The 26,159-nt window shown below is 35.5% G+C and overlaps 1 protein-coding gene across 1 annotated transcript in view; it reads left to right on the top strand.

The window, feature by feature from the left end:
• gpr26 (G protein-coupled receptor 26) overlaps positions 1–25,374 on the top strand; it is a 39,116-nt gene extending 13,742 nt beyond the window's left edge. The window contains exon 3 of the mRNA XM_028792579.2: positions 23,422–25,374. Coding sequence (XP_028648412.1) covers positions 23,422–23,653 — 232 coding nt within the window. The 3' untranslated portion in view covers positions 23,654–25,374. The remainder of the gene's footprint in view (positions 1–23,421) is intronic.
• The last annotated feature ends 785 nt before the right edge of the window (positions 25,375–26,159 follow it).

Here is a 26,159-nt window from a genome sequence, read left to right on the forward strand (position 1 = left end):
ACTGGTAACAATACAGTAAATATCTGCCTTAAAGTTAACAAAATCAATTAGCATGTCAGAGTCGAGGATGTGGGATGTAGGCAATACCCCATATGTATAAGAGAAGATGCTGTAGAAAGGATCAGTAGCTTTAAATTTCTTAGAGCCCCCATTACTATTGACCAAAACTAGATGTAGCATATCTCAACTGTTGTCAAAAAGGCTCACCAGTGCCTTTACTTTGTCAGATGTCTGAGAAAGATAAAAATACTTCTATGTATACTTACCTTCATTTATAGGTACCGTACATGTGGAAGTCCATGTTTATTACTCAATGGTTATTCTTGTTGACACACTTAAGCGAACAGTAAAAACTGATAAAGAATGTTAAATACAATTTTTTAAATTGCTTGATCTGGATCATGTACAGTAGGAATAATTTAAAGTTATTAATATACCATAGGAAAGTACATTACCAACCTCCGTTCTTCTGCCTTGATCTTCTTCATCCAGTTATGACGCTACTGAAAGAAAATTTGTTTTTTGAGTAGAGATTTATACATTGAAAGAGGTGACCCCATTAGCATAGGAAGTTCCTTGTCTCATAACAAATGTATGAGCAAGTTGTAGTTTTGAGATTGGTGTTTCAAGGAAAAGTTGGGGTGTCTAGGAGAAAGAAAGTAGATATGAAAAGTGGTAGTTGAGGAACTTATATATATATAATGTCTGTGTTTCTTTGTATGCAGTTAATATAAGCTATGCAAAAAGAAGATCTGGTAGGATAAATAAAAAGCTTGCATAAGGCTATAATTGTTAAAATTTAATGATTGAAGTTTTTATCTCATGATTATGTTTAATGCACATTTATATATTTGTGAACTTAATGTCTTTTGTCAGATATGGCTTAATATGGGATGTTATTTTAGCAAAGAGTATTTTATGTTATGCTGTGTTGTGCTATTCTATTGAAGGGAATGGCAAGTTATTAAAAATGCTCCCTTTTGTCTTTTTTTTGTTTTTTTTTTCTCTTTTTATTTACTTTACCAATCTATAATATATAGCATAATATTTATGAAATGTATCATATATAACATTAAATGGTAATGTTAATGCAGTGCCATTTATGGTATGCCATTAGTTATGGTGTGCAGTTTCAGTAGTTCCTATTTTGGGCTATCTAATGGTAGAATGCACATGACTTCATGCATTCAGTATATTCTATAAAAAATAAAATATACTGCCATTTGGCTCATTAATGACTGCTTTCTTGATATTTACTTTAATCAGAACCTATAGAAGACCACAGCATTCTTGCATATAGTCCTTCAGGGTGCCATAATACAGATGACAGGATTAGGAGCCCAACAATTCAGTGCATACTTTTTTTTTTCCTCTTTTCATGGTTTATGTTTTTGTCATATGGATGCTAAGCAGGACAAATCCAAATACTATGTTTGCTGCCTCCATACAGTATATACAGTATAACAGAGACAAGTTTCTTGAGCAAATACAATATTCAGTGTTCAACCTGTTTTAGATGCCTAAGAGCAAATTTTTTGTGAGAGGACAGATTGCACAGTTACAATATAACTTCAACTATTTTTAATTTGTATCCACCTTTCAGTTTAGAATTTTATAGACATGGAAACAAAAAGCGTTAAAACTTAGCAAATACGCCCACAGCAACATTTTTAATTTTGTGTTTCTGTAGTAAATTTATGACAACAAAAAGAAACTAGAAATAACAGATTTTATCACTGCTTATTGGCACTATTTCTGTCTGAGTTTGTTCACAGTGACCATTAAGGGTGGTGTTTTTATGTAAAATAGCATTAAACCAATCATGCTTCTGAAGATGTTTATTAGATGCTGGATTTCAGTTAAAACTGTTTGAAAATGTACATTTCCAGGGTGTGAAAATTAAATGAAGAAAAAAAATTTACAGTTGCCATCAAACACTACCCATGAATAGCCATAGCTTTAGGATACATATTTTCCCCGTTTGGCCTTTCTAATTATATTTCTTTCTTTTTCTTACAACCTTCAATCTGTTGAAACTCCTCGTCAGTATATATTGGCTTGAGCACATGGCTCCTGACAGCACAGACTATAACCAAAATCAAAGACAAAGGCAGAACTCATATAGTGGGAGACAGCAGAGCATGAGCTCACTATCTAAAAGCAAGTTGCAAAATTGTATTGAATGAAACAATTAAGAGTCCAAGCAGTAATGTCTTGTTGGAAAAGCCTTTTAGATTCACCTAACACAGCACGAAAGGCAAAGCGAGCAGTAACAAGGTCAGGGATAGGACAGGGTTTAGGTTTCTGAAGATGTTAAAAATATGATATACATATTCCTATGGCACCATTTTATTTTCATTATGGTTTGTGATGCAGGATGATCATGATATTGCTTGGCAGGATGAGTAGGAGTGTATGGTGAGAGGTATCATTATTGCAACGGTATAAATGTCAGCATAGGACACTTCCTGGTTGTCCAATTTTGTGGATGTGACAAAGAATTAAGACTAAGTTTTAGTAAGTGTGATTGTTAGAGGCCTGGTGACAAATTACTTTCTGTTCCGCAGCTGTGATTTTTGTCTACTGATTGTCTCTGGTTTCTCTGTCTTCTTTGGTTTTTGACACTCTTGCTACATCCCTTGATTCATCTTGCTACATACCTTATGAGAACATTGCACATTAACATTAGGATCATTGTTTCAATTACTTTTAGGATAATTGCTATTCCTGACACCCAATTTGTAAATTTCTTTGTATTTTTTATTAGCCTCTACTTCCTTACTGTTGTCCAGTTTTCATTCCATTATGTGTTTGTGGTTTCACCCCAGTCCCTTTCCTTAAAGTCATTTTCATTATCTGCACAGGTGAAGACTTATTTGCAATTACAACTTGCAGAGCCTCAGCTACCTGAGAGTAGTATGTGAGCTCCTTTCTTGCCTCAGCTGTTCCTGTGGCATTTGCATGCCTAGTTGTTGTGTTTTTGAATCCTGTTGTTGTGTAATTTTATTTAAGGTTTCGTGTTCTTTTAACCTTTTGGTTTGGCATATTTTATCTTTGAATAATACTTTTGTCCTTTACCACTTCAAGTTTTGGATTTTTTTCGGACATTGATATTTGGTCCTTTTCTCTTTTTGTTATTTGATTCTTGCTTTTGTGATTTTCCTTTTCATTTGATTTACTCTGCTGAGCATATTTCTTTGTTCATTATGTTTTTCCTTTTTGTTTCAATGTTGAGTTGTTTTTCTGTTTATTTCCTTTGAAGTATTTAAGTACTTCATTTCTTTATTGTTTTTTTCGTTAAATATTATTTTAAGTTCTTTGATTATTAGCATTTTTGAGTTCTTCATTCAAAATACAGGTAGCCCTCAGGTTTTGAAAGGTTTCATTCCTGCCAACATTCATAAACATGTTTTTGTGCATATGTCAGAATGTCTGTTAATGTAAATATCGGCAAAATTGCATAATGCTTTATTACAGTACATATTGTGCAGAAAACGTTTCAGACTTTTTAATAAAATGACAGTGAGACAATATACCTGTACTTTAAAACAAAAAAAACAACTTAAACGAAAATGAACCATAGGTAAATACAGTTTTATGTCCTTGTACTTAAGCATTCTACAGTTTTTGATATTGATACAGTAAGTCATAAAGTTAGAAAAATCATAATGAAGCCATGAAAAGCCACCACTAAGTGACAACTAATCCCTCAGCATAGATATGCCGAAGAATTACCAAGAGTGTCATTTACCTTTCATGACAGCTGCACACTCAGAGATGGCATGGCTGTGAGGTTTACTAAGAACATTGGGAATTAGCAGCTACAGGTTCCACCTTTACTTAGCTAAATGGAAAACCATCTACCTATTTCCCTTTTCTGCGTCAGAGCTTATTACATGGCTGTGTGTATTGCCAGTTAAATTTGGTGAAACATGCTCTCTTCTTTGGGAGATCACTAAGAGTGTTACCGTCCCCTTTCAGACTCTTTACTTTATAAGAAGGCATGGCTGGGACACATACTCACTGACCCTAGGAATTAAAGCCAGTTACCGATCAAGCTGCTTCCCTGTAAAGAAGCTTACTGCATGTGCTTCCCAGTTACATTCAGCAACATGAGCCCAAAATAATTGAAATCAAAGTCCATACTGTACAGTACTATTTCTCACCATTAGTTATGGCTGCTAAGTATTTCTCTCCATCAAAACTATCTTGCTTTGCTGGTAAGAAAAAAAAGGGGAAATTGCTATATGAAAATAAATTGAGTTGTTAAGACATATGTTTTCTATTTTTGATTCCACCTGTAAATCATTTAATAAGTTAATTTAATTAATATTTAAGTTTGGAATATTTGAGGCAATTATGTATGGGTGGTAATCCTGCTGGTCAACCTTGGTGTTGCTACCCTAAAATCTCCTACAGTACACCTATGAATTGGAAACCTGATCCTCCATTTATACTCAGAACAGCCTGAATATGTCAGGACTTAGACTTAATATAGTGATTAAATTGTAGTATGGGAATGTCAACTCAGGGCAAGTACAGTTCCTTTCAAATTATTTAGTAGAGGACATAAATTCTACCTAATTTCAACTCATTCCACAAATCGAGAATTAATCTGAATTCACTGTTATATTCCTGGAATTATTCCTGGAGTTTCCTAGTTGTGATGCATTGAACATTATCCTTCTGAAATGGCCCACTGTATATAATGTTGCCATATAGAAATGTAACTGAAGGACAATAATGTTCAGATGCTCTTTGGTATTGAAACACTGCTGTAATTATGCAAAATGACCTTACACATGTAATGAATAGGCACTTCACACCACTAAACCACTATGCAGTGTACATGTTTCTTAGCCCACTGAGACTATTGAACAAATATATAATGTGGTTTGTTGTTTTCTGCTGTAAGGATTAGAACTTGTTATGTTTGCCAGGATACACTCTGTTCGATGACAAGGTGCATTGAGTTCCATGTTGTACCTCTTTTCAATACTGCTTATTTACTCAAAACACTCAAAAATACCCTTTACTTAAAAATAATCCCATTATATTTCTTTTTAAACTTAAAACTGGTACACTGGTCCTAATATAAATGAGTAGCTTTTGAGATATGTAAATTAAATTACCTCTGTAACAAAACTCTTTCAGCCATGGGGAGGTTAAACTGTTGTACCTAGTCGCCAAACTAAAATACCTTCATTTTAGAGACATATGCTTTTGCTAAGAGGTGTCTCTTAGATGTTCTTCTAAGGTTCTGCATCTTGACACCTCACTGAAGAGAGCAGTTTGTTTTCATATTACCTTTATGTCAACAAAGGGAAACAAGATGATAGCATAACAAAATCGGGAAACCTATCCTTTTCTATTTCTCAGTCAGCTAACAGTTTTCTGAATAGCCATAAAACGTGGCCACTGTGACAATGCCACCTCTACACTCCAGACACCTGGCAGGAAATGAATTTTTTATTGTCATTGTCATGGAAATAGCATTTGCTATACAATACCCTATAATTATAAAACTATACAGGAAGGAAACACTTGGTTGGTTTTGTTATTAATAGCTGATATGTCCACGTGGCTTGGGACCTCTGGGCATTCTCTTAGAAACAATTAATAAATGGTATATTTTACAGTGATGATATGTCTCTGAAGCAGCTTACAGGTCCAAGGGTAGGTGTTTTTGGAAAATCCATTGCTAGTGTAATCTTACAGTATTCTGTAGAAGAAAATGGCAAAACAATTCATGAAGTGTCACTGAAGTACAAAATATAAGTGTTTTCCACAGTTTTTCTAATATTAAGAGTCGTGACCTGTTACAAGAGTCCTCTGGATCCTGGTTCTGGTCAGCTTGTTACTTGAGACTCCTTTTATTCTCACATGCAACGTTTGACTAGAATACTCAATTAACGGACAAGGCTAGCTGTGAGAAAAGATTCTTTTTGAATACAAACTATAGAAGTGTATTACGGAGTCAGTACAAAAACATGAGATAAAAAACAAACAGTTATTTCTTGTGCACATGTGAAACTATTTTTATGCGCTCACAAGATGTTTTTGCAATCACACGAGAAAGTTGTACATGTTCATAAAATCATTCTGCGTATGCACATTATAGTGTTTCTGGGATACATGTATCCTTTTAGGGGCTCTATATATTTCCATTAGAAACTGTCCTGCTTCCACAGCGGTAACTGTTTTATTGTGTAGCCTATTGGAAAGTTTATATGGAATTCATAGACCTATATTTTAAGCTGTGTCTTTCCCATAAAGGCATTGCTTGTATGCTTACAACCCGATATTGATACTTCATTTCAGAATGTCATTTGAAATGAATTGTGAACTCTAGAGGCTTGTCTTGCCATAAGGGTTACGGTGACATTTAAGACATACATCCGAAAAAGATCACTTGAGCACGCAAAACTTTCTCATGCTCATGAGAAGTATGATTTTTTTTTTTTGCTCATGTCCCTTTAGGGGCTCTGTAGAATATGCAATTTATATTTATAATATAAATGTAAATTATATTTTAAATCCACTAGTCCATTTTGTGAAAACACTTTTTTCTATTACAGACCATTTCCTAACTTTGCTCTACAGTATTTCTAATGTCTTTGTCAATCTGTCACACTTTTCCTCTCAGACAGTGTTTTGTTTTAAAAGAAAGTTTAGGGCATTGGTTCTTAAACATTTTTTCTCACATCCCCCTTGTAGTATTGCCACCAGCAGTCTTGTGGTGGGGCACATTCATCTCTGGTGGAGTGGTTGGATCTCAGCCTACAGTTATCCTGTTCACCTTGGAAAATCACCACCAACAGTTGTCCTGGTGCCCCCTTCATTGGTGAATTGCCAACTCAGGTTGTATCTGAGCAATAGTGTTTGCTTAAACTGCCCCCTGCGACCCATCACAAAACATTCCAGAAACATACATGACCCTTTCTCATAAAGTTCTATTGTAAATCACAAGTCTGCGCAAACCAAATTCAGACAACACAAGACCCATAGTTTAAGAACCTATGGTTTGAAGAAAGGTTCAGTGCGGACAGAGTTTGATGATGAGGTTTAGTCTTCAAGGACTTCAGTTGCTGTTAATTTAACATTGCTCAATAAGTAAGCAAAGTTAGGATGTTATCTTGAGAATACACTCCCTATTATGTGCCTTTAGAAAGAGTTTCCATAAGAAGTTGTCAGTGACGCTACATGGATATAGACATGCTGGTTCTGGTTTTGGAGCTCAATGGACATAATTTAACTTATAACATTTTGAGAGTATCTTTAATTTTACTGAACTGGCGTGCACTTCATTGATTGGTCACAGATGAGACTGAAAGATTATATTTACTACCTCAAGACATGACATTCTAAAAAGACACATAAAGTGCATGTACAATTGACAGAATACTTAGTCAATACTGCATTTTAGATTTTACTAGCAAAATACCCGCACTTCGCAGCGGAGAAGTAGTGTGTTAAAGAGGTTATGTAAACATATATATACATATATACATATATATACATATCTACATATACACATATCTACATATACATATATATACATATATATATATACATATACACATCCACATATATATACATACATATATATATATACACATATCAACATATATATATATACACATACATATACACACATACATACACACACACATATACATATATACATATACACATACATACATATATATATATATACACACATACATACACATATATATATATATATATATACACATACAGACACATATATATACATATACATATTTATATATCTACATATATATATACATATGTACATATATACACATATATATATATACATATCTACATATATATATATATATATATATATACATATCTACATATATATATATATATATATATATAGACATACATACTGTACATACATTCACACACACATATATATAGCCAAATCCGCGCGATTCGCAGCGGCGAAGTACTGCTTTTAAATTTTTATTAAGAAGAAAAGAAAACCTTTTTAAATTGAGGGAAAATATACCAATAACAATTTGTTAAGGATCTGCTTTTTTGTGAAGCTGCCTTTATACAGCCTCTCCGCTGTTTTATAAACAAACGCCATATAAGGCCGTCCTTTCTCCTTGCTTAGCGGTTCTGTATTGTTTTATTGTTCGTTTATTACGATTGTTATAGTAATTGTGTAGCTATTTGAGACTCACTTTTCTGTTCAGGTACCCATTTCCTTTATGTAATCCACAGATTCTCCACTATTTTTTGTTCGTTTATTACGATTATAGTTATTTATTGATTCCCTTCTTTAGCTGACTGCCTGCTCATATAAGGCGCTCTGCTGTTTTTTTGTGAAGCGGCCTTTACACAGCTTCTCCGCTGTTTTATAAATGAACGCCATATAAGGTCATCCTTTTTCCTTGCTTCGCCAAGGAAACAGCCTTTTTATTTAATCCACGGGTTCTCCGCTGTTTTATTGTTCGTTTATTACGATTGTTATAGTTCTCTTTGTATACCACGTTGTCAGTTCAGCACTCCGGTTGTAATATGACCAAGCCGTGCAAGCTTACTGTTGAGAATGCAACGTATAGTTGTACAGGAGAAAAGCAATCTTGCCTCAAATCAATGGCAACCTTTTGTAGGTCTATGAACTTAATTTAAACTTTAGGTGTACGCAGTGCTTTGTTTCCGAAGTACCTGCACTCATGAAAATGTCTGTATGCGTCAGTTGCTTCATATTCTTTTCCTGCATTATCAATTGTGTAATGTGTTTTTTGAACAGGTTTGATTCATCGAAGTGATCACTCGTGCTGTGTTCAGTCAGTTCACATGAGCTTGTGTGATGTTGCGATGTCCACGGCTTTATTTAATTTTAGCTAAGACCCGGCACTTAAAAGTTTCTCGCTACAGCAATTTTAACTCCGTTACAAAGTGATCCAAAGTCTCGTTTATACCTCGTGTCTTCTCATTAAACTTGTATGTCGCGAATATGGTATTGCAAACAGCAGCGGGAGCGTTTCTATAAACTTAATTTAAACTTACGGTTTACACCGTGCTTTGTTTCCGCAGTAGCTGCACTTATGAATATGCTTGTATGCATCACTCGCTTGCTTCTTATTGTTTCGCTGCCTTCTCAATTGTGTAATGAATGTTTTCTTCAGCGCTCTTTGGGGCTCTTCCTTGTTTTCTACGTATTGCGTTCACAGTGAGTTCACGTGATTACGTGGGAGGCGTGATGACGCGATACGCAACTCCGCCTCCCACAGCCATCGAGCTGCAGTCTATTACAGTATATGGACAAAAAAGAGGTTCCAGTTATGACCGTTACACGTAGAATTTCGAAATGAAACCTGCCTAACTTTTGTAAGTAAGCTGTAAGGAATGAGCCTGCCAAATTTCAGCCTTCCACCTACACGGGAAGTTGGACAATTAGTGAGTGAGTGAGTGAGTGAGTGAGTGAGTGAGTGAGTGAGTGAGTGAGTGAGTGAGTGAGTGAGTGAGTGAGTGAGTGAGTCAGTGAGGGCTTTGCCTTTTATTAGTATAGATAACATCACATCAAGTGAAATATTGCTTCAGTGAATGACACTGTAGTTTCTAACTCAGCAATCATTAAAAGCAATCAAATGTCATGATTAATCCTTTGGGTTTTCAAATACCTTTATTCAGCAGTATAAGAAATAAATTGAAAAGTGAAGGATCAAACCTGTTAAGATCTGTTACTCAGTTTATTCCAATTATGTATCTTGTAAAAAACATGACATGTTTCTGACTTCAGCAGGTGTTACACAATAATAACCTATGGCATTAAGAAACATTCTGACAGAAAGGGTTATCTCCAACACACTCAAATCAGAGCATATTTTCAAAATTACTAAAAAAAAACATTTTCCTTACTGCACAGCCTCTGTGATTAGCATACCATTTTTAACACTCCTTTTTGTGTGTTTTCGCCTGCAATTTTCTGCTTAGCTAATATTTTGTGTAGTATTTATGGACTGCATGACCTACGTAAAAATAACCCTAATCTAAATACTGTTTGCCTGTATCAGAATTTATTCATTGGGTTAGAAGTTTTGAAAGGATATGTCAGCATCATATATGATTTGAGATGTAAGCAAGCTTTCAGTTCAATCTGTCATTTTTTTGTTTGTTAGTGCTTTCTATTTTTCTTTGTTATAGTGATTATTTTTCTAAATTGACTTTCTAACGTTGTTAGGTATTTTTTCTATAAAGAGATTTTTGTGAACGTCACTCATAATCCTACATACTTGTTTTGGCAGCAATAAAATTAAAATGCCTGTAAAGAATATATTAGATCACCGAATCTGTTGTCATCTAAAGTTGATAAATGTTTCAGTGGATTATTTTACCAATAGTTTCGCATAAAAGTTTTTATGGTATATATTGAGTGGTTGTGTGTATTTTGTAATGCTTACATTCCCATACCTATATACCCAGTAAGGCCATAACATTCACTAAATCCCATATACCCTACATTTATAATAATATAACCAAGTGTGACACAAATCACTCATATGTGAATATTGTGTCAGGGCTTGAAAACATTTATTCTGTGTTTTGAAATCTTTTGATTAGTAATGTAATGATAATACATTATTTGTGATTTTTCATGCTTTAAAATCCTCACTCAAAGTTAATTGCAAATTTCTGGTTGCAACATTTTTTAACATGGCAGTGCTTAAATTACATTATGCAAAACATCAAGAAATAATAACAATAATAATAATAATACATTTTATTTATATAGCGCCTTTCCCATGATCAAGGCGCTTCACAGAGTCTTAGAAAAAAAAAACAGCAGGGTATATGTAACATTATAAAGGACAGTAAACCAGAGTAAAATGCTAAATTCAATACTGAAAGAAAAACCTAACAAATAACCTAACTTGTGATATAGCAGACACACAAATTATCCTGAGCACCTGGACAGAGAGGTAAACTGAAAGAAAGGGCAGAATGTTAAGTTAAAAGCCTTCCTAAATAGATGAGTTTTAAGTTGTTTTTTAAAAGAATGAATGGAGTTAGCTGATCTAATTAATTTTGGGATGTCATTCCAAAGTCTGGGTGCTATGGAGCTGAAGGCCCTGTCACTCATAGAGTGCAGGTTAGTGTGAGGCACAACAAGATTGCCAGAATCAGAAGACCTTAGTAGACGAACAAGAGCATAGTGATTTAGAAGGTCACTGATGTAGTCCAGTGCAAGGCCATTTACAGCTTTATAGGTTATTAATAGAATTTTATATACAATCCTGCAAGACACAGGGAGCCAGTGAAGGCGAAGCAGGATGGGTGTGATGTGCTCACTGTTGCTGGTTCGTGTAAGGACTCTTGAAGCAGAGTTTTGAATCAACTGGAGCAGTGATATAAGATTAGAAGGGGCATCTGCCAGCAGCGAGTTACAATAATCGATGCAGGATGTGATAAAAGCATAGACAAGTTTTTCAGCATTAGAAAAGGAGAGGAATGAGCGAACACGGGATATGTTACGGAGGTGAGAGTAAGAAAGTTTCTTAATGTGGTTTATGTGAGCAGAATAAGAAAAGGAGCAATAAAAATGATACCAAGATTCCTTGTATCAGAAGAAGGTCTGATGAGATCACCGTCAAGAGTGACTGAAAAATACCTCATTTTCTTAAGTAGTGCTTTAGTGACAATTTGTAGGAGTTCAGTTTTGTTGCAATTTAATTTTAAAGAGTTCTGCTCCATCCAGGTTTTAATTTCACTCAGGCAAGTTGTGAGCTGAGAAAACTCTGATGAAATTGCACTTTTGACATTGAAACAGACTTGAGTGTCATCTGCTTAATAATGATAATCCAGTCCATAGCTATGGATAATATGGCCAAGGGGAAGCATATAAATACAGAAGAGAAGAGGGCCAAGGATAGAGCCCTGAGGAACTCCTTGTGTGACTGGCGCTGAGCTGGATCTGCTGTTGTCAAGACTAACAAACTCTTGCCAATCAGTCAGATAGGACTTGAACCACTGGAGGGCAGTGCCAGAGATACCCAGCATGTTCTCCATTCTGGACAGTAGAATGTCATGTCTGATAGTGTCAAATGCTGCACTGAGGTCTAACAGAATTAATATGCTGGTTTGTCCAGAGTCTGTTGCCATAAGAAAATCATTGGTTACCCAAAGAAGAGCAGTTTTATAGCTGTGCTGCACCCTGAAACAAGACTGAAAGGGTTCCATCAAATTATTAGAGGTTACTGTAAGTAATTGGTGAGCTGGGAGGCTACAACACGCTCAAGAACTTTTTACCGAAAAGGTAAGTGGGAAATAGGCTAAAAATTGTTAAGATCATCACCATCAAGACCAAACTTTTTTTAACATGGGGGTTACAGAAGCGATTTTAAAAGTGGCCGGCACAAACCCAGTGTAGGGAGATGTATTGATTATTGTCAAAACAGTCGGGATTATGGCATGAAGGCAGGATTTAAGAAGTGTGGTGGGGATGGGGTCCAGTAGTTGGCCTCATCTTACAAAGCAGGTCATTAACAAATGCCAATGTGACTGGTGAAAATTTAGAAAAGGAGCTGGATGGAGTGGGAAGACAGGGAAGGATATAAATGGATGATGAATTTATGTTAGTTGAATTATTTAGATTTTTAATTTTATTGCGGAATAAGTGGAGGAATTTTTCACAGACTTCAGTAGAGGAGGTAATTGGGCCAGATGCAGGTTGAAGTAATTTATTAACTACAGAGAACAAAACCCTTGGGTTATCTTGGCCACTTTCTATTATTCTGCCATAATGTGTGTTCTTGGCTGCAGTTCGTGTATCCCTGTAAGCCCTTTGATGGTCAGAGAAAGCCTGGATGTGAACAGTGAGGCCAGTCTTATGTGACATTCTCTCAAGGTTTCAGCAAGTTGCTTTCATAGATTGTAGCTCTGAATTATACCATGGAGCTGAACGCTTAAAAGAAACCTCCTTATGTTTTAAAGGCGTTGTTTTATCGAGTGCTGAATGAAGGGCTGAGTTATAGTGGTCAACAAGACTATCTAGTGTTGATGGAATAAGTGAAGACAGAAAAAGATCAGAAATGGATCCAGCAAAAACAGAGGGACAGATATTTTTAAGGTTTTGGAATGAAATTTGACGTTTACAGGTAAGAGAAGGGAGAGGTAATGAGACAGTAAAAAGCACTGCTTTATGGTCAGAGAGTCCCAAATCACTGCTATAAGTGTTGCCGATAGATAATCCAGATGTGCAGATCAGGTCCAGTATATGACCACTAGAGTGGGTTGGAAAATCAACATGCTGCACCAAGTCAAAACTGTCCAGTAAGGATAGGAATTCATTTCTTAGTTTACATATAGTAATGTCAATGTGGATGTTGAAATCGCCAAGAAGAATGACTCTCTGTAAAAGTGAACTTAAGTGGGTTAATAATTCAGTCAGATCAGATAAAAAAGATGAATTGTATTTCGGGGGACGATAGACAACAATAAGTGAGACAGGACCGGATTTTGTTATTAGCTTAAGAGCCTGACACTCAAAAGACAATGGACCGTCAATGGGGATTCTTTTGATGTTTAACCTTGATCTAGCAATTACTGCGATTCCTCCGCCTTGTCTTGAGCTGCGAAGCTCCATGAAGTGAATGTATCCGGGTGGAGTCACCTCCGTGATAGATGTAAAATCATTTGGTTTTTGCCAGTTTCTGTTAAGCATAGCAAGTCAAGGTTTGAGTCTGTAATGAATTCTGATAGCAACAGTGCTTTTTCCTGAGCAAATGCTGGCAGTGAACTTTTCATTCGCAGCCCGGCTGTGGCAGCAACCTGACCTGCAATGTAAATATTTCGGGCGCCGCACAATACCATTGTCTTTTAGGACATTCCAGTCTGACCATTTGCTCTGGACAAACTGTTTAATATAAAGGAGTTTGTCACGAGAGTATTTTAGCATAGTAGAGAGCAATACTTATCTGATAGTAGCAGAGAAGCAGCACAGCGGAGAAGGTGAGACGGGAGGATGGGTGGCGCAGATGAGCGGCAAGCAGCAGAAAAAGCATAGTAGGAGATATTACAAAATGCACGTGAAGATACCAAAATTCGGATGTTCCAACATACAGCCGCACACATATTTACGCTGGGTATTACAGGCGGGATTGCCCAGAGCCGCATCCAGCTGAGTGTAAACCTCAGATCATTTCTTAGCCATTAAGCTAAGAATGGCTAAATAAATTCGATCAAACACAAACCTGTGAGGTATACTTTCAGAATCCTTGTGGTGTTTGCCAGTGGTACATTTCTGTTCTACTTTCTAATTGGAAGTGCACTGTAACTTTTTCAGCCTAGTAATATAATTTGTGGTGTGGTCTTTTGAGGGTGCTATATAGAATAAGATATTGATTACTGTAATGGTGCAGGTCCTGCTCCATGCTCCCTCTTCCAGATTTGGTAGCCTCTCGAACCTGACATCGTTGATAATGTAACTGAATGAGCTGTACAATGAGAACAAATCACACTAAGCAAGGGAATGGTGGAAAAGGTATTCAGTGCTTTCAGTGCTACAGCCAGAAAAAAAGAGATTAAAATCATGGGTGTATTCCTTCCATTAAAAACCACGAGCCTTGGTGCATCTGTAAAAACTGCATCACTGCTGTTCACCTGAACTGGTCTTGACAGCAGGTGGAGAAGCCCACTAAACAAGCGCAGTGAACAATCACATGTCCCTCACTGCCTTTCCTTGGCATCTGCAGAGACTCCATGAGTCCTGCTCCTGTCCACCCCCCAACATCTTTGGCCTTAGGCCTCCAGCTGGGAGACGTCCCCTCAACAGAAGCAACCTCGACCCCCACCTCGAATGCCAGCCCTCATTCCCGACTGCTTGCCTTCCCTCTAAAACAATGCCAGCTCTGGCTTGCTCCTGTCCTTTACTTTCGTTTTCTTTTTCTCTTTTTTCTTTTTCTCCTTTTAACTTTCATTTGTTTCTCTGTCTTTTCATCTTCATCCATCTTCCTTGTTTCCTACCCAGACTCCTTTAATTTACAGATAGGGATGTAGCTGTGCTGATGACAGACCCTGGAGCACTAATGAGGCATTTGTCTGAGCCATGCATGTCTGCCAATCACCCCATTAAGAACCCGGAGCCGCTCTGCCATGCTACCAGACACAACCCACACCCTTCTGAAGCCTGAGCACTATTATTAAATTATTTTTTATAATAATAAATTTAAAATCATGCTTCACCACAGACCTCTATTATCACAGAAACCAGAAGGCAAAACACCATAAAAGTCTGTCTTTTGCCGGTACAAAGTTCTGCAAGGTGTGCAAAAGGACTGAATGCTGTCAACTTGAAAGTTACTGCCCCTGGGCAGTGCACACCTCTAAACCTTTGCATATGTCTGACAATGATCCTCCCAAATGACCCTTCTCTTCCATTTTGGACTAGAGGCTCTCTTGTGCAACAATTGTGAGGCATACTTTCTCTTTAAATGACACAATAGTGAGTTTCTCCAAATTCAGATTGCTATGTAGGCTTCTAGTGTTTTCAGAACTTCAGCATTTAGGTAATGTTATCAAGAATTTATGCTGTTCTTGACATACTGTGTGTCCAAATCCACCTGGTTTGCTTTTTTGAGTTTTGTTTCACTGTTGGAACTGGCAATTGTTGCTGATTCCGGCAAGTATATAAATATGTCTTGATTATGTTTGTTCTTGGACTAACTGCTTTCCATAAGAAGATATGGAGTAACTGCCTTCTGTAAGTAGATACTTAGTAACTTGATTCAATTGCTAAGCGCTCTATACTTGAAAATGTTGTTTGCTGCCATATGCATCTTTCCAGATTCCCATTCACAATGTGTGTGTGCTCGTCTGGGAATACTCAATATCTGAGTCATTGAGCTTGTGTTATATTATAGAGAAGTACAACATTTCAATATCTAGTACCTTCTAAGTTTTATAAATAAAACATCATAGTTGTACTTCATATTCAGTACATATAGTTTTTTGGGTAAGATGTTGGATTAACAGGCTCAAAATTTCAAGTTGAAACATCATCACTAACTGTATGCAACTATGCAAATTTGAGAGCAATACACAAGATAGAGAATGAAAACAAATCAGACAACTTGTATATACTTGTGGTTTACACTTTTGGTCAATTATGAATTCAAATGAAATTCCATCAAAGTTGATTTAAGTTCTGCATTAATTGAGTGCACAGTTACGACAATAAAAAAATGTAAAAAGCAAACGATTAAATTACAAACTTGCTGGACATCTAATGCAATGCATGCAGAGATTGATTTTGTTTACATACAGTCATATGAAAAAGTTTGGGAACCCCTCTCAGCCTGCATAATTTACTTTACTTTCAACAAAAATGATAACAGTGGTATATCTTTCATTTCCTAGGAACATCTGAGTACTGGGGTGTTTTCTGAATAAAGATTTTTAGTGAAGCAGCATTTAGTTGTATGACATTAAATCAAATGTGATGGCGGTGCAAAAATTTGGGTACCCTTATAATTTTACTGATATGAATGCATGTAACTGCTCAATATGCAATATACATCATAACAAAATTAGACAGGTGCACAAATTTGGGCACCCCAACAGAGATATTGCATATTTTCTGTTAATCCAATAAACATAATGCCACTGCTAAAATACTACTCTTTCCATAAGCCATGTCATATATTAAAATGAAATTGCTACTTTGAAAGCTCAGCCAATGATACACAAAAATCTAAAGAATTAAGAGGGGTTCCCAAACTTTTTCATATAACTGTAAGTACGTCTTTAAGACTCAGTAGACTAAGAGCATCTCATCTTGTATAAGAACTTGTTAAAAAACTACATTTCCTTCACAATGACATAAAATATGATTCACAGTTTTTTTTTATTCATTCAGGATTTGTGCCTAGAAAAATGAGGCATCTTGAAAGTGGTAGTAGTCTTTAGAAGTTTAATTTTAAAAATTAATCACTGCAATTTCAGTGTTATGATAGATTATAAATAAACTTAGAACTAATAGGTCAGTAAAAGCACACCTTTGTGTTTTAAATGCCAAAGAATTTGACATTGCATTTTAATCCTTATTTTTGTATTAACTTACTCGAGGAATGCATGTTTGGCTTTTGTATTGCAAAATTTGAATATCAGCTTTAATAGCTTCTCTAAAGATATAATGCAAGAATTACAGTAATTATTGAATTCTTAGTGGCTCTCTAAATTCTCTTACCAATAATGAAGTACAGTATGTAGATCTTAGTGCCCAAGTACAATACATGGCTAGAGGTCATTAGCCTTAGTAATTCCAGAAAATGTTTTATTTCAGTTTTGTTAACCACAATTATCCAAAGCAATTTTTCAAACATAATTTGTATATACTATAATACGTACAATTAAGAAAACCCATGCTATGGTATAGAATGTTACGTGTATTAGACTTTGCCGGCACTAAAGAGAAATTACACATTGTGTTAAATTCTCTTTTTAAACTCAGACTGAAAAATATCACAGGCTGCATCTTAATATAGAATGGATATACAGTAGTTGAACTTTACATCTATAGTGCATTCATAAAGATATTTACTGTAGATCCCTTCACTTTTCTTTGCAAAAAAATTAATTTTATCCTTTATCAAGCAACACTCAATGGCCTAGAATTAGATTTTTTTTTTTGCAAATTTATTAATAAATAAAATGCTGAAATATCACATTGACACAAGTATTCAGACTCTTTCCTCAGTACTTGGTTGAAGTTTGACATGATAAACTTCATAAACATTTGGATTTGGGGAGTTTCTGCAGATTCTCTCAAACTCTGTCAGGTTGGATGGAGGCTGTTAGTGGATGACTGTTTTTAGGTCTCCCCAGAGATGTTCGAATGGGTTTAAGTCCAGGCCTCCCAGATTTGTCCCCAAACCACTCCTGCTTTGTCTTTGTTTTGTGTTTAGTGTAATTGTTCCATTGGAAGGTGGAACTTTAGCATAGTCTGAGGTCTAGAGAGCTCTGGAGTAGGTTTTCATTAATGATATCTCTGTATTTGCTCCATTTGGCTTTCCCATGACCTTGTCTTAAAGTCCCTAGACCGACAGTTTGATACTGCCATAAGCCACACTTCTTTGTTGAAGTGGTATTATTGAATTGTTTGAGAGGTGTCTGGTTTCCTCCAGACATGACGTTTGGAATTGAGGCCAAACAGTTTCAATCTTGGTTTCATCTGACCAGAGACTCAGATGAAACCAGAGACTCACTGAGTCCTTTAGGAGCCATTTTGCAAAATCTAAGTGGGCTTTCATATGTATTTATGTGAGGAAATATTTCTTTATGGTCATGTTGCCATGAAGTCCAGATCCTAAATTACATTGCTAAACACTAAATTACAAATAAAGACATACAAAATATTCATCAAGTTATATGTAAAATCTCACATCACAACAGCCTGCAACACAAAAAAATTTGAAAAAGTGAAGAGGTCTCAATACTTTGTAAATGCACTGACCATATCCCAATCTGCAAGCTGTAGGATACTTGTTCCTCAAAAAAACAGTGATTAGGTGACTTGATTATTTACATTTTCTAATTCTCTTCTCTTCGGTGGCCTTTGTATGTTGTTTACTGCTCTCCTCTAGCAAAAAATATTGGAAGTTATACATAAGAGAAAAACAAATGCTGTATGACATTTGTACACAGCTATGAAAGTAAATACCAGCAACAGCATGGTGATAATGCCAATGAGATAAAGAGGTATAACCTTTACAAATAAACTGCTAGGAGCTACTGTGTTCTAGTAGACACTCATTACATTTAGGGGTATTTATTATTTTATGTCACATAATTTAAAAATGATCAATTATCAATAATGCAAAAAATACAAAACTAAAAGCACATATTTGATTTTTATTTGTGTACAAGTGTATAACCCAAATTCTTCTAAAAATGTTGGAAACATTTCTAACAGGCAAAGATCAATGTCATGAAACAACCTTAAAGAACCACTTAAAGGTGGTGATTTATTATAGATGCAAGCTGAGCGTTTTACTGTTCTTACTGTGACTTTTTTTTTAAATAGGGTATGTACTGTAATTCACATTTTAATACTGGAGACAGGTTGAAGAATGTGGCAATACAGCCTCTGATCACTGATTCCATAATGTCCTATAAACATGTTACAGAACAGAGCAGAATAATCACAGTTTTGGAAACTACAGTAACTAATGTTCTACCAAAAAGTGCAGGCTGACAGCAAAAAGGCAAAATTACAGCAACACAGAACACTTGCATGCTAAAGTATGATTGTTTTCATATTTTCTGATCTACCAAAATATCACATTATTGTTAGGTGGGAATGGTTGTGAAAAAATTCCAGAAAGAAACCAGAAAAAATCGAATGTGTCGATAACAATGAGAGCAACTTTAGATCTTTGAAATATTGCCAATCAAATCCACAGGCAACTTTTACAAAGGAACCCTCTGTCTATATGAAACTTATTTCAAGTATCATTTGTTATAATAACTTTGATAAAAGATTTAGAACAGTGTGCAGAGGTGCATCATCTGGCTTTCCATTAATTATTCTATAAGCCAAAACACAGAGGGTGAAATTTTTGTCTTTTGATAGGATACTGATGCATGGTGCTAAAGTACTGAACAACAAAAACTTCATTACACACAGTACTTACCAGACTTTAAAATGCAAAGCATTAGCATTATTTCTGCATCAGACAGCAATATATAATGGCTACAGTACCAACCTTTGTTGTCCACAGAAAGTATACCATTTTAGTAAGATTATTTTACCAGCATTAACAGACCAGACAAGGCACAACATAAAAGACAGTTTTGAATGGAATAGCTCAAAAGACAGTGGTGTATATAGGAAAACAATGTAAAAAAATCATGTATCTACTATAAATTATATGTATGGAAACCTAATATAGGTAAAATTCCGTTACAACGAATATCATTACAACAAAGAATTTTTATGGTCCCGACTGTTTCCCCATATGACACGAGTCTATACAAATCTTGTTACTACGAAATACATTCAGAAGATACTTTCATTACAACGAAGTGCCCAAAAGGCCTTGAAGTGCCTGAATGAATCATCCACAGAGCAGTTAGTTCTGTGGTCGCAGCTCAGTTACAGAAACATTGTAAATTTTTTTTTCTTTTTTCAAACTTTCCTCGTACTGTTTTTTTGCTGTTTTTGTTTTTGGTGGTTTTCAGTAATATCCTTCCATCCATCCACTATCCAACCCGCTATATCCTAACTACAGGGTCACGGGGTCTGCTGGAGCCAATCCCAGTGAATCCCATTGCCAGTGAATTCAGAATTTTACCATCGACCCTGTCAACTTTCTTGAAAGACCTAGCAAAAGAAGAAGAAAAATCTCTGGTTGCAAACTGCTGTATTCGAAGAAAGGGGAGAACATGCAAACTCCACGCAGGGAGGACCTAGGAAGCGAACCCAGGTCTCCTAACTGCAAGGCAGCAGCGCTACCACTGTGCCACCGTGCCGCCTGTAAACCAGGTTTTATGTTGAAATCTATTTCTATTTTGTAAAGCACCTTTTTTAAGGGTACTTTTTGTAAAAAACATAAAGTATAGAACATTGAGATGCTTCATTGTTTAATTAATATTTGTCTTTGTGACGTTGCCTTTTTATGCATTCCATTTAAAATTGTGTTTATTTATTGTAACAATTTGTAAGATTGGACCATCTTTTTCTTATTGTTGAAATCAACAAGTAAATGTGGTCAGCAGTGAGAAAGCTGTTACTTTTTTATTTTTTTAAACAAGATGTTCCTTTCAGGCCTTTGAATTTCCCAGATTGCTCTGTGTGTGGATTTTGCATGTTTTCTTGTTTCTCTTGCCTTCCTGTTGCATTCACAAGATGTGAGTTTTAGGTTAATTAGTAATTCTAAATTGTGCAAGTGTGTATGTGTGCATGATTGCACCTTCTGAGGGAATGTATATCTCATTCTGCCCGCTTAGGCTCCAGCACCTCCACAACCCTAAATTGAATTATGTGGGTTCAAAATATAGCACTTTTATGGAGGCAGGATGGTATTTTGCCAAATGGCGGGTTGCCTAAACATATTCTAACGTGAATACTATATGCATGCACTGCTGGCTGCTTAATACAAAAATGACCTTCTAATAGATCTTCAGCTCCGATGTGAACTCATCATTCACTTAGATGTCTACACATGTAACTTTGATCTTCTGACAAACCAAGATGATTCCAAATGAGGATTCTCTATAATGGAGGGGAGGTGGGGATTTGGACATCTTGGTGATATTTATTTCAGTGTCCATGTGTAATTTTAACCTTTTAAACTAACACTGTTGCTTATTGCTCTTTCAAACTAAAGATATTTGAGCAAAGGGACAACTGTAACAGGAATCTTGGTGAATTTTAAACTGAGCCCATATTCAAAACATTTTCCCACATCTCAACTGAGAAGTCAGCATGATATAACCTCAGTGCTTAGAACTGCTGGCATAGGATTTCCCTTAAGATTAGAGTTGAGCATTTCAAACTAAAATGTCTTCTAAAACTAATTAAAATAATATGAGGACGACAAGAACGAAATTGTGTCAATTGCCCATTACAAACAACCAATCAAACAACTGTTGAGAAAGTCTGATGGGGGTTTGTATTGCCATGGACTTACAACATGTGCCATCTCACGTCTCAGATTTGCGCTGTGGTAACTGCCAGTGGCCAGCCGCAAACCCACAATATCTTGATTACAATGGCTCTCAGAAGCAGTTTCTTTATGGGTTTTGCTAACGAGGACTCCCAGCCTTGAGCAAGCAGATGCTGCTTCTAAACTCTGTGAGTGGATCGCTTTCTAGTGACATCAGCTGAGCTGTCTACTCAGCACCCCCCCCCCCCCCCCCCCCCCACCCCCTTTTGGATGACTACACCACACCACAGAGTTTTATGTAGATTACTGAAACATGAAGCAGAACTGTATTCCATTTATTAGACAATAACAGGACAACCTATAATAAATACATTACATCCATCCATCCATGCATACATTTAATTCTTCACCTGCTTTTTATAAAGCGACCAGACAGGAATCAGTACCATATCTCTGAATTTCTATGGCAGCACTAGGCTTTGCATTATACTTTACTGCACAAAAGTGTAGTCCATGCACAACAATTATAATAATAATAATAATAATATATATATATATAATATATAAATATAATATATAAATTATTTAATATTTTCTTTATTAGTATGCTGCTGCTGGAGTATGTGAATTTCCCCTTGGGATTAATAAAGCATCTATCTATCTATCTATCTATCTATCTATCTATCTATCTATCTATCTATCTATCTATCTATCTATAAGACTGTTTTAAAACATAATCAATAAAACAATTTTGGCATTGCTTGATTATCATATAATGCAATTTAGTTAGCAAATTAACAGAATTAAATATCAACTGAATATTAGATAAAAAGTATGATTTAGGTAGTTCTTTAAATAAACTGATATACAGTATATACTGTAATGATATAATGTAACATTAATGACTCATTTAGTGGCTGGCATAAGGGTGAAGTGTGTTCTTGTACCTGTGCATTGTCAGAGTGGACTCTGCACATTCTCCCCTTGTCTGTGTGGGTTTTCTGCTGGGTACTTCGATGTGAATGTTCTCTTTGTGTCCATGTAGGTTTTCCTCTGGGTACTCCTGTGTTCCTGCTTTTTTTCTCACTTCTGCTCAGATTAAACGGGTTTGAGAATGTTATATTATGTCCTGAGTCATTAAACTGGATGTTTGTATTAAAAAAAGGTATAAAGTAATAAGGGAAAAAATATTAATTTTTAGAAACCACATCAAAGCCTGTTCAGTCCAGCTGTCTGTGACTGTGATCACTGTGCTGGGTTTAATTAGGCGAGTATAACAGGGAATCAGATAGAGATAACTGATGAAGACTGTCAGTTGTCTCTGTTCTACATGCTTTATAAGAATAATGATGCCAAGATGCTTTAGTAAGTAATGGGAAAAATACTCCCTTCATTCTTTTTTCTTTTTGAAAATGTTGCACAATAAAATGAACAAAAAGGTAAAAATGCTTAAATACCTTTGTCATTGTGTTTTGAAGTCCAAAGCAAAGCACTTCAGCTGAAACAGCTTGTCTCTGTCTTTTGATCAGCTGTCCAGTGCATCAGACACGGATCGATAGTTAAAATCATGATGGGAGATCCAGTATTATTGATGTAGTCTCACATTCTGAGATCACACTTGGCAACTGTCAGTTTAATGAGTCTGAATAAGTGGAAAACTCAGATCACAGTAAAGCTATGGAATTTTATAAGTTTATTCAGAGAGGCCTTTTGACATTTTCTGAAGATTTCATCTGTCTATAAATCACTAACATCTCATTTATTTTCTTAACAGACTGCTGGAGTTGTCTTTACCAATTTCAATCAACTTTCATTGGGGAGTATTTTCCAAATGCTTGGCTTACAGCAAAGCAGCTTCAGATCCATTTGTGTACTCCCTACTTCGACATCAGTACAAGAAGACATGCAGTGATATTATTAACAAGATTCTGAAAAGGAGCTCTTTAAATACGTCAGGACTCAGAGGTGAAAATGGAAGAAACACCATTGTACAGGCTGCAGAGTGAATGCTCAACCATCTGAATTTTGTAGCTCAGAAATACCAAAAAATATTATGTATATGTATAGGTAAGTGCAGTAGAGACCAGAATCACATATTGTCTGACTGGTGCAAGAAAGGCTAAAAAGACTGACAGGTACAGTAGGTTCTCAGCTTTATTTCACCTCAAACACAAATCGCCTTGACTTATTATAGTATTCATTAAAAGGAGCAGGGGTCCTGGGAATTTCAGAGGAAACTGTTTTATTGAGGAGTTTAATGTGACAATAATTTATCTTTTGGGCATAGGAAAGACATACCTGAAGTATATGCTTAGTGAAAGAGCTAATAAAAAAAAGAGAATTAAAAACCATTATGACATAGGTAACGTGGGTGGCACTACAATGGCTTGAGCACTGATGGAATATGTCATTTCTGGTATGCAGCAGTAAGCAATTTTTAACAGTATTCCAACTGTGCACTTAAGCTAAAACATTTTACAGCTCCCCCAATCTCTGCTAATTCAGTGGTTAGTTGGCTGATTGACTTTTATTGACCATTTTCCCTGCCGTTTCTTAATCATTCTGTACCAGACAGGGAGAGTTGTATCCCCACACAGTTACGTTTGCAAAACAAATTGCTGGTCGAGTTCAGTGATGCAGTACATCTTTTAACAAAAACATGAGATCTCCATAGTAACACTGCTATTACTGAACTAAGCCTGCAACATTGTTTTAATCGAGTCAGTTTTAATTGACAGGGTTTGTCTTGGCTTGTCTATAACTTTGAAAATGACCAAAACTCTGTTTTGAGTGCCTTTCTTAAATGACATGCCTGAAATAAGATTCGATCCATAATAGCAGTCCACTGATCTGCTTGGGGTTGGTTAAAATCACTATAAAGATTCATCACATTTAATTATTTTAAAATAGAACAAAACATCTCCTGTGACTATTCATTCACTAAATCAGATGAACATTGTATTTTTATTTAGAGCTTTCATGGCTATTTCAATTTTCAAGTAGTGCAATTTAAAAAAGGGTGTATTATATGGTATATAATAAGTGTTGTCTAAATAATAATTAGACTAGCTAGTTTTTAAACTTGTTAATGGTCTTTTTTTTCATTTCATCCAAAAAATAATTAATTCATATAATAAAAACACTGGAGAAGAAAGTTCATTATATGAAATCTACCAGCAATTCTGATTTGTTTAAATTCTAAAACAGAGTATAACTGTTAAAATAAACATAATTGCCCTATTTCACTACACTTAAGCAGAAGTAAAACAAATATAATTAATCTCAGACTAATATAGCTATTTTTATATGATTGCTGTGCACCAGGTTTATTGATGTATTTATTTTTGTTCTTGTATTTATTTATTATTGTGTATTTATTGTCAAACCAGGCCCTCTGTATCAGAAGGTCCTGATATAGACTTGTGCTGCTGGCCAGTTAAGAATGTTTTAATTCTACCCCATGTGCCAGGCTAGACAGGGTTTATTTTCTGTAGACAAATTAGCATTATAATACAATCTTTTCTCATTTTGGCAAATTAACTATTTTAATTAATCTCTAATAAATGAACCTTACAAATATATAAAATGAAAGCTAGCCACAAACAGACAGAAAATAATTAAGAAATAGTGCGAACAAAAGCACATATCACCATCAATTACTCAAATATAAGTGGAAGAGAGACCTACAGTATTACAAATTCTATCTTGATATAAATTAAAGGGTGTGGGGGGGAATAATGTTCTTTTTACATTACTCATGAATAAAATTGCTAGTACTTTTTAAAAAGCACATTATTTGAAAATATATGTTTATATTTATTATAAACACAATATTTATGTTTAGTAAAAAAAAAAATGCTGTATTTCATTTTACTAAAATGTGATTTCTTTAGCAGAAACAGTTTGAATATGGCATATACTAAAAAGAACAATGGATTTGATTGCAAGATGTCTATAAGAGAAAGGATCTTAAAGTTTCTTGGATATTTATATGTGAACAATGACAAGTTGAGCTCATGTTAAAAAAGAATCACAGTTCTGGCCAGACTTGCAGCATCTGACCATGCAGGGACAAATGTTTTGATACTCCAAACTTTACTAAGACATTAGTCCAAACTCAGTTAGCCACACATCTTAAGCAACTCATTATACCTTTGTTTAGCAACTGAACAATTTCTCCCCTCCCCAGGCTTGCTGCAGCAATAAATGTGACAATTAGACACAGGACATTATGGCACCGGCCATATTAGTGGTTGTGTTGAGTGTTACTCCATGGTGGGTTGTACAAGAATAAGGAACTAATCCATGAATAACAGAGCCTGTCTTTAGCAGGAATGAACACACAGAGTGCCAACTTGTAGTACAGGCAATCTACAATACCCGGTGCCACAATACAAGTGTCACCTAAGGATCTTTGTAATTATACACAATTAACACAGCATAGTCCACTGTGTTTCATGAGAGAAAACAACCAATGTAAGTATTTAAGTATTCATTACAAATATCTTTTAA

Source organism: Erpetoichthys calabaricus, chromosome 2, assembly GCF_900747795.2.
Source record: "Erpetoichthys calabaricus chromosome 2, fErpCal1.3, whole genome shotgun sequence".
NCBI classification, from domain to species: domain Eukaryota; kingdom Metazoa; phylum Chordata; class Cladistia; order Polypteriformes; family Polypteridae; genus Erpetoichthys; species Erpetoichthys calabaricus.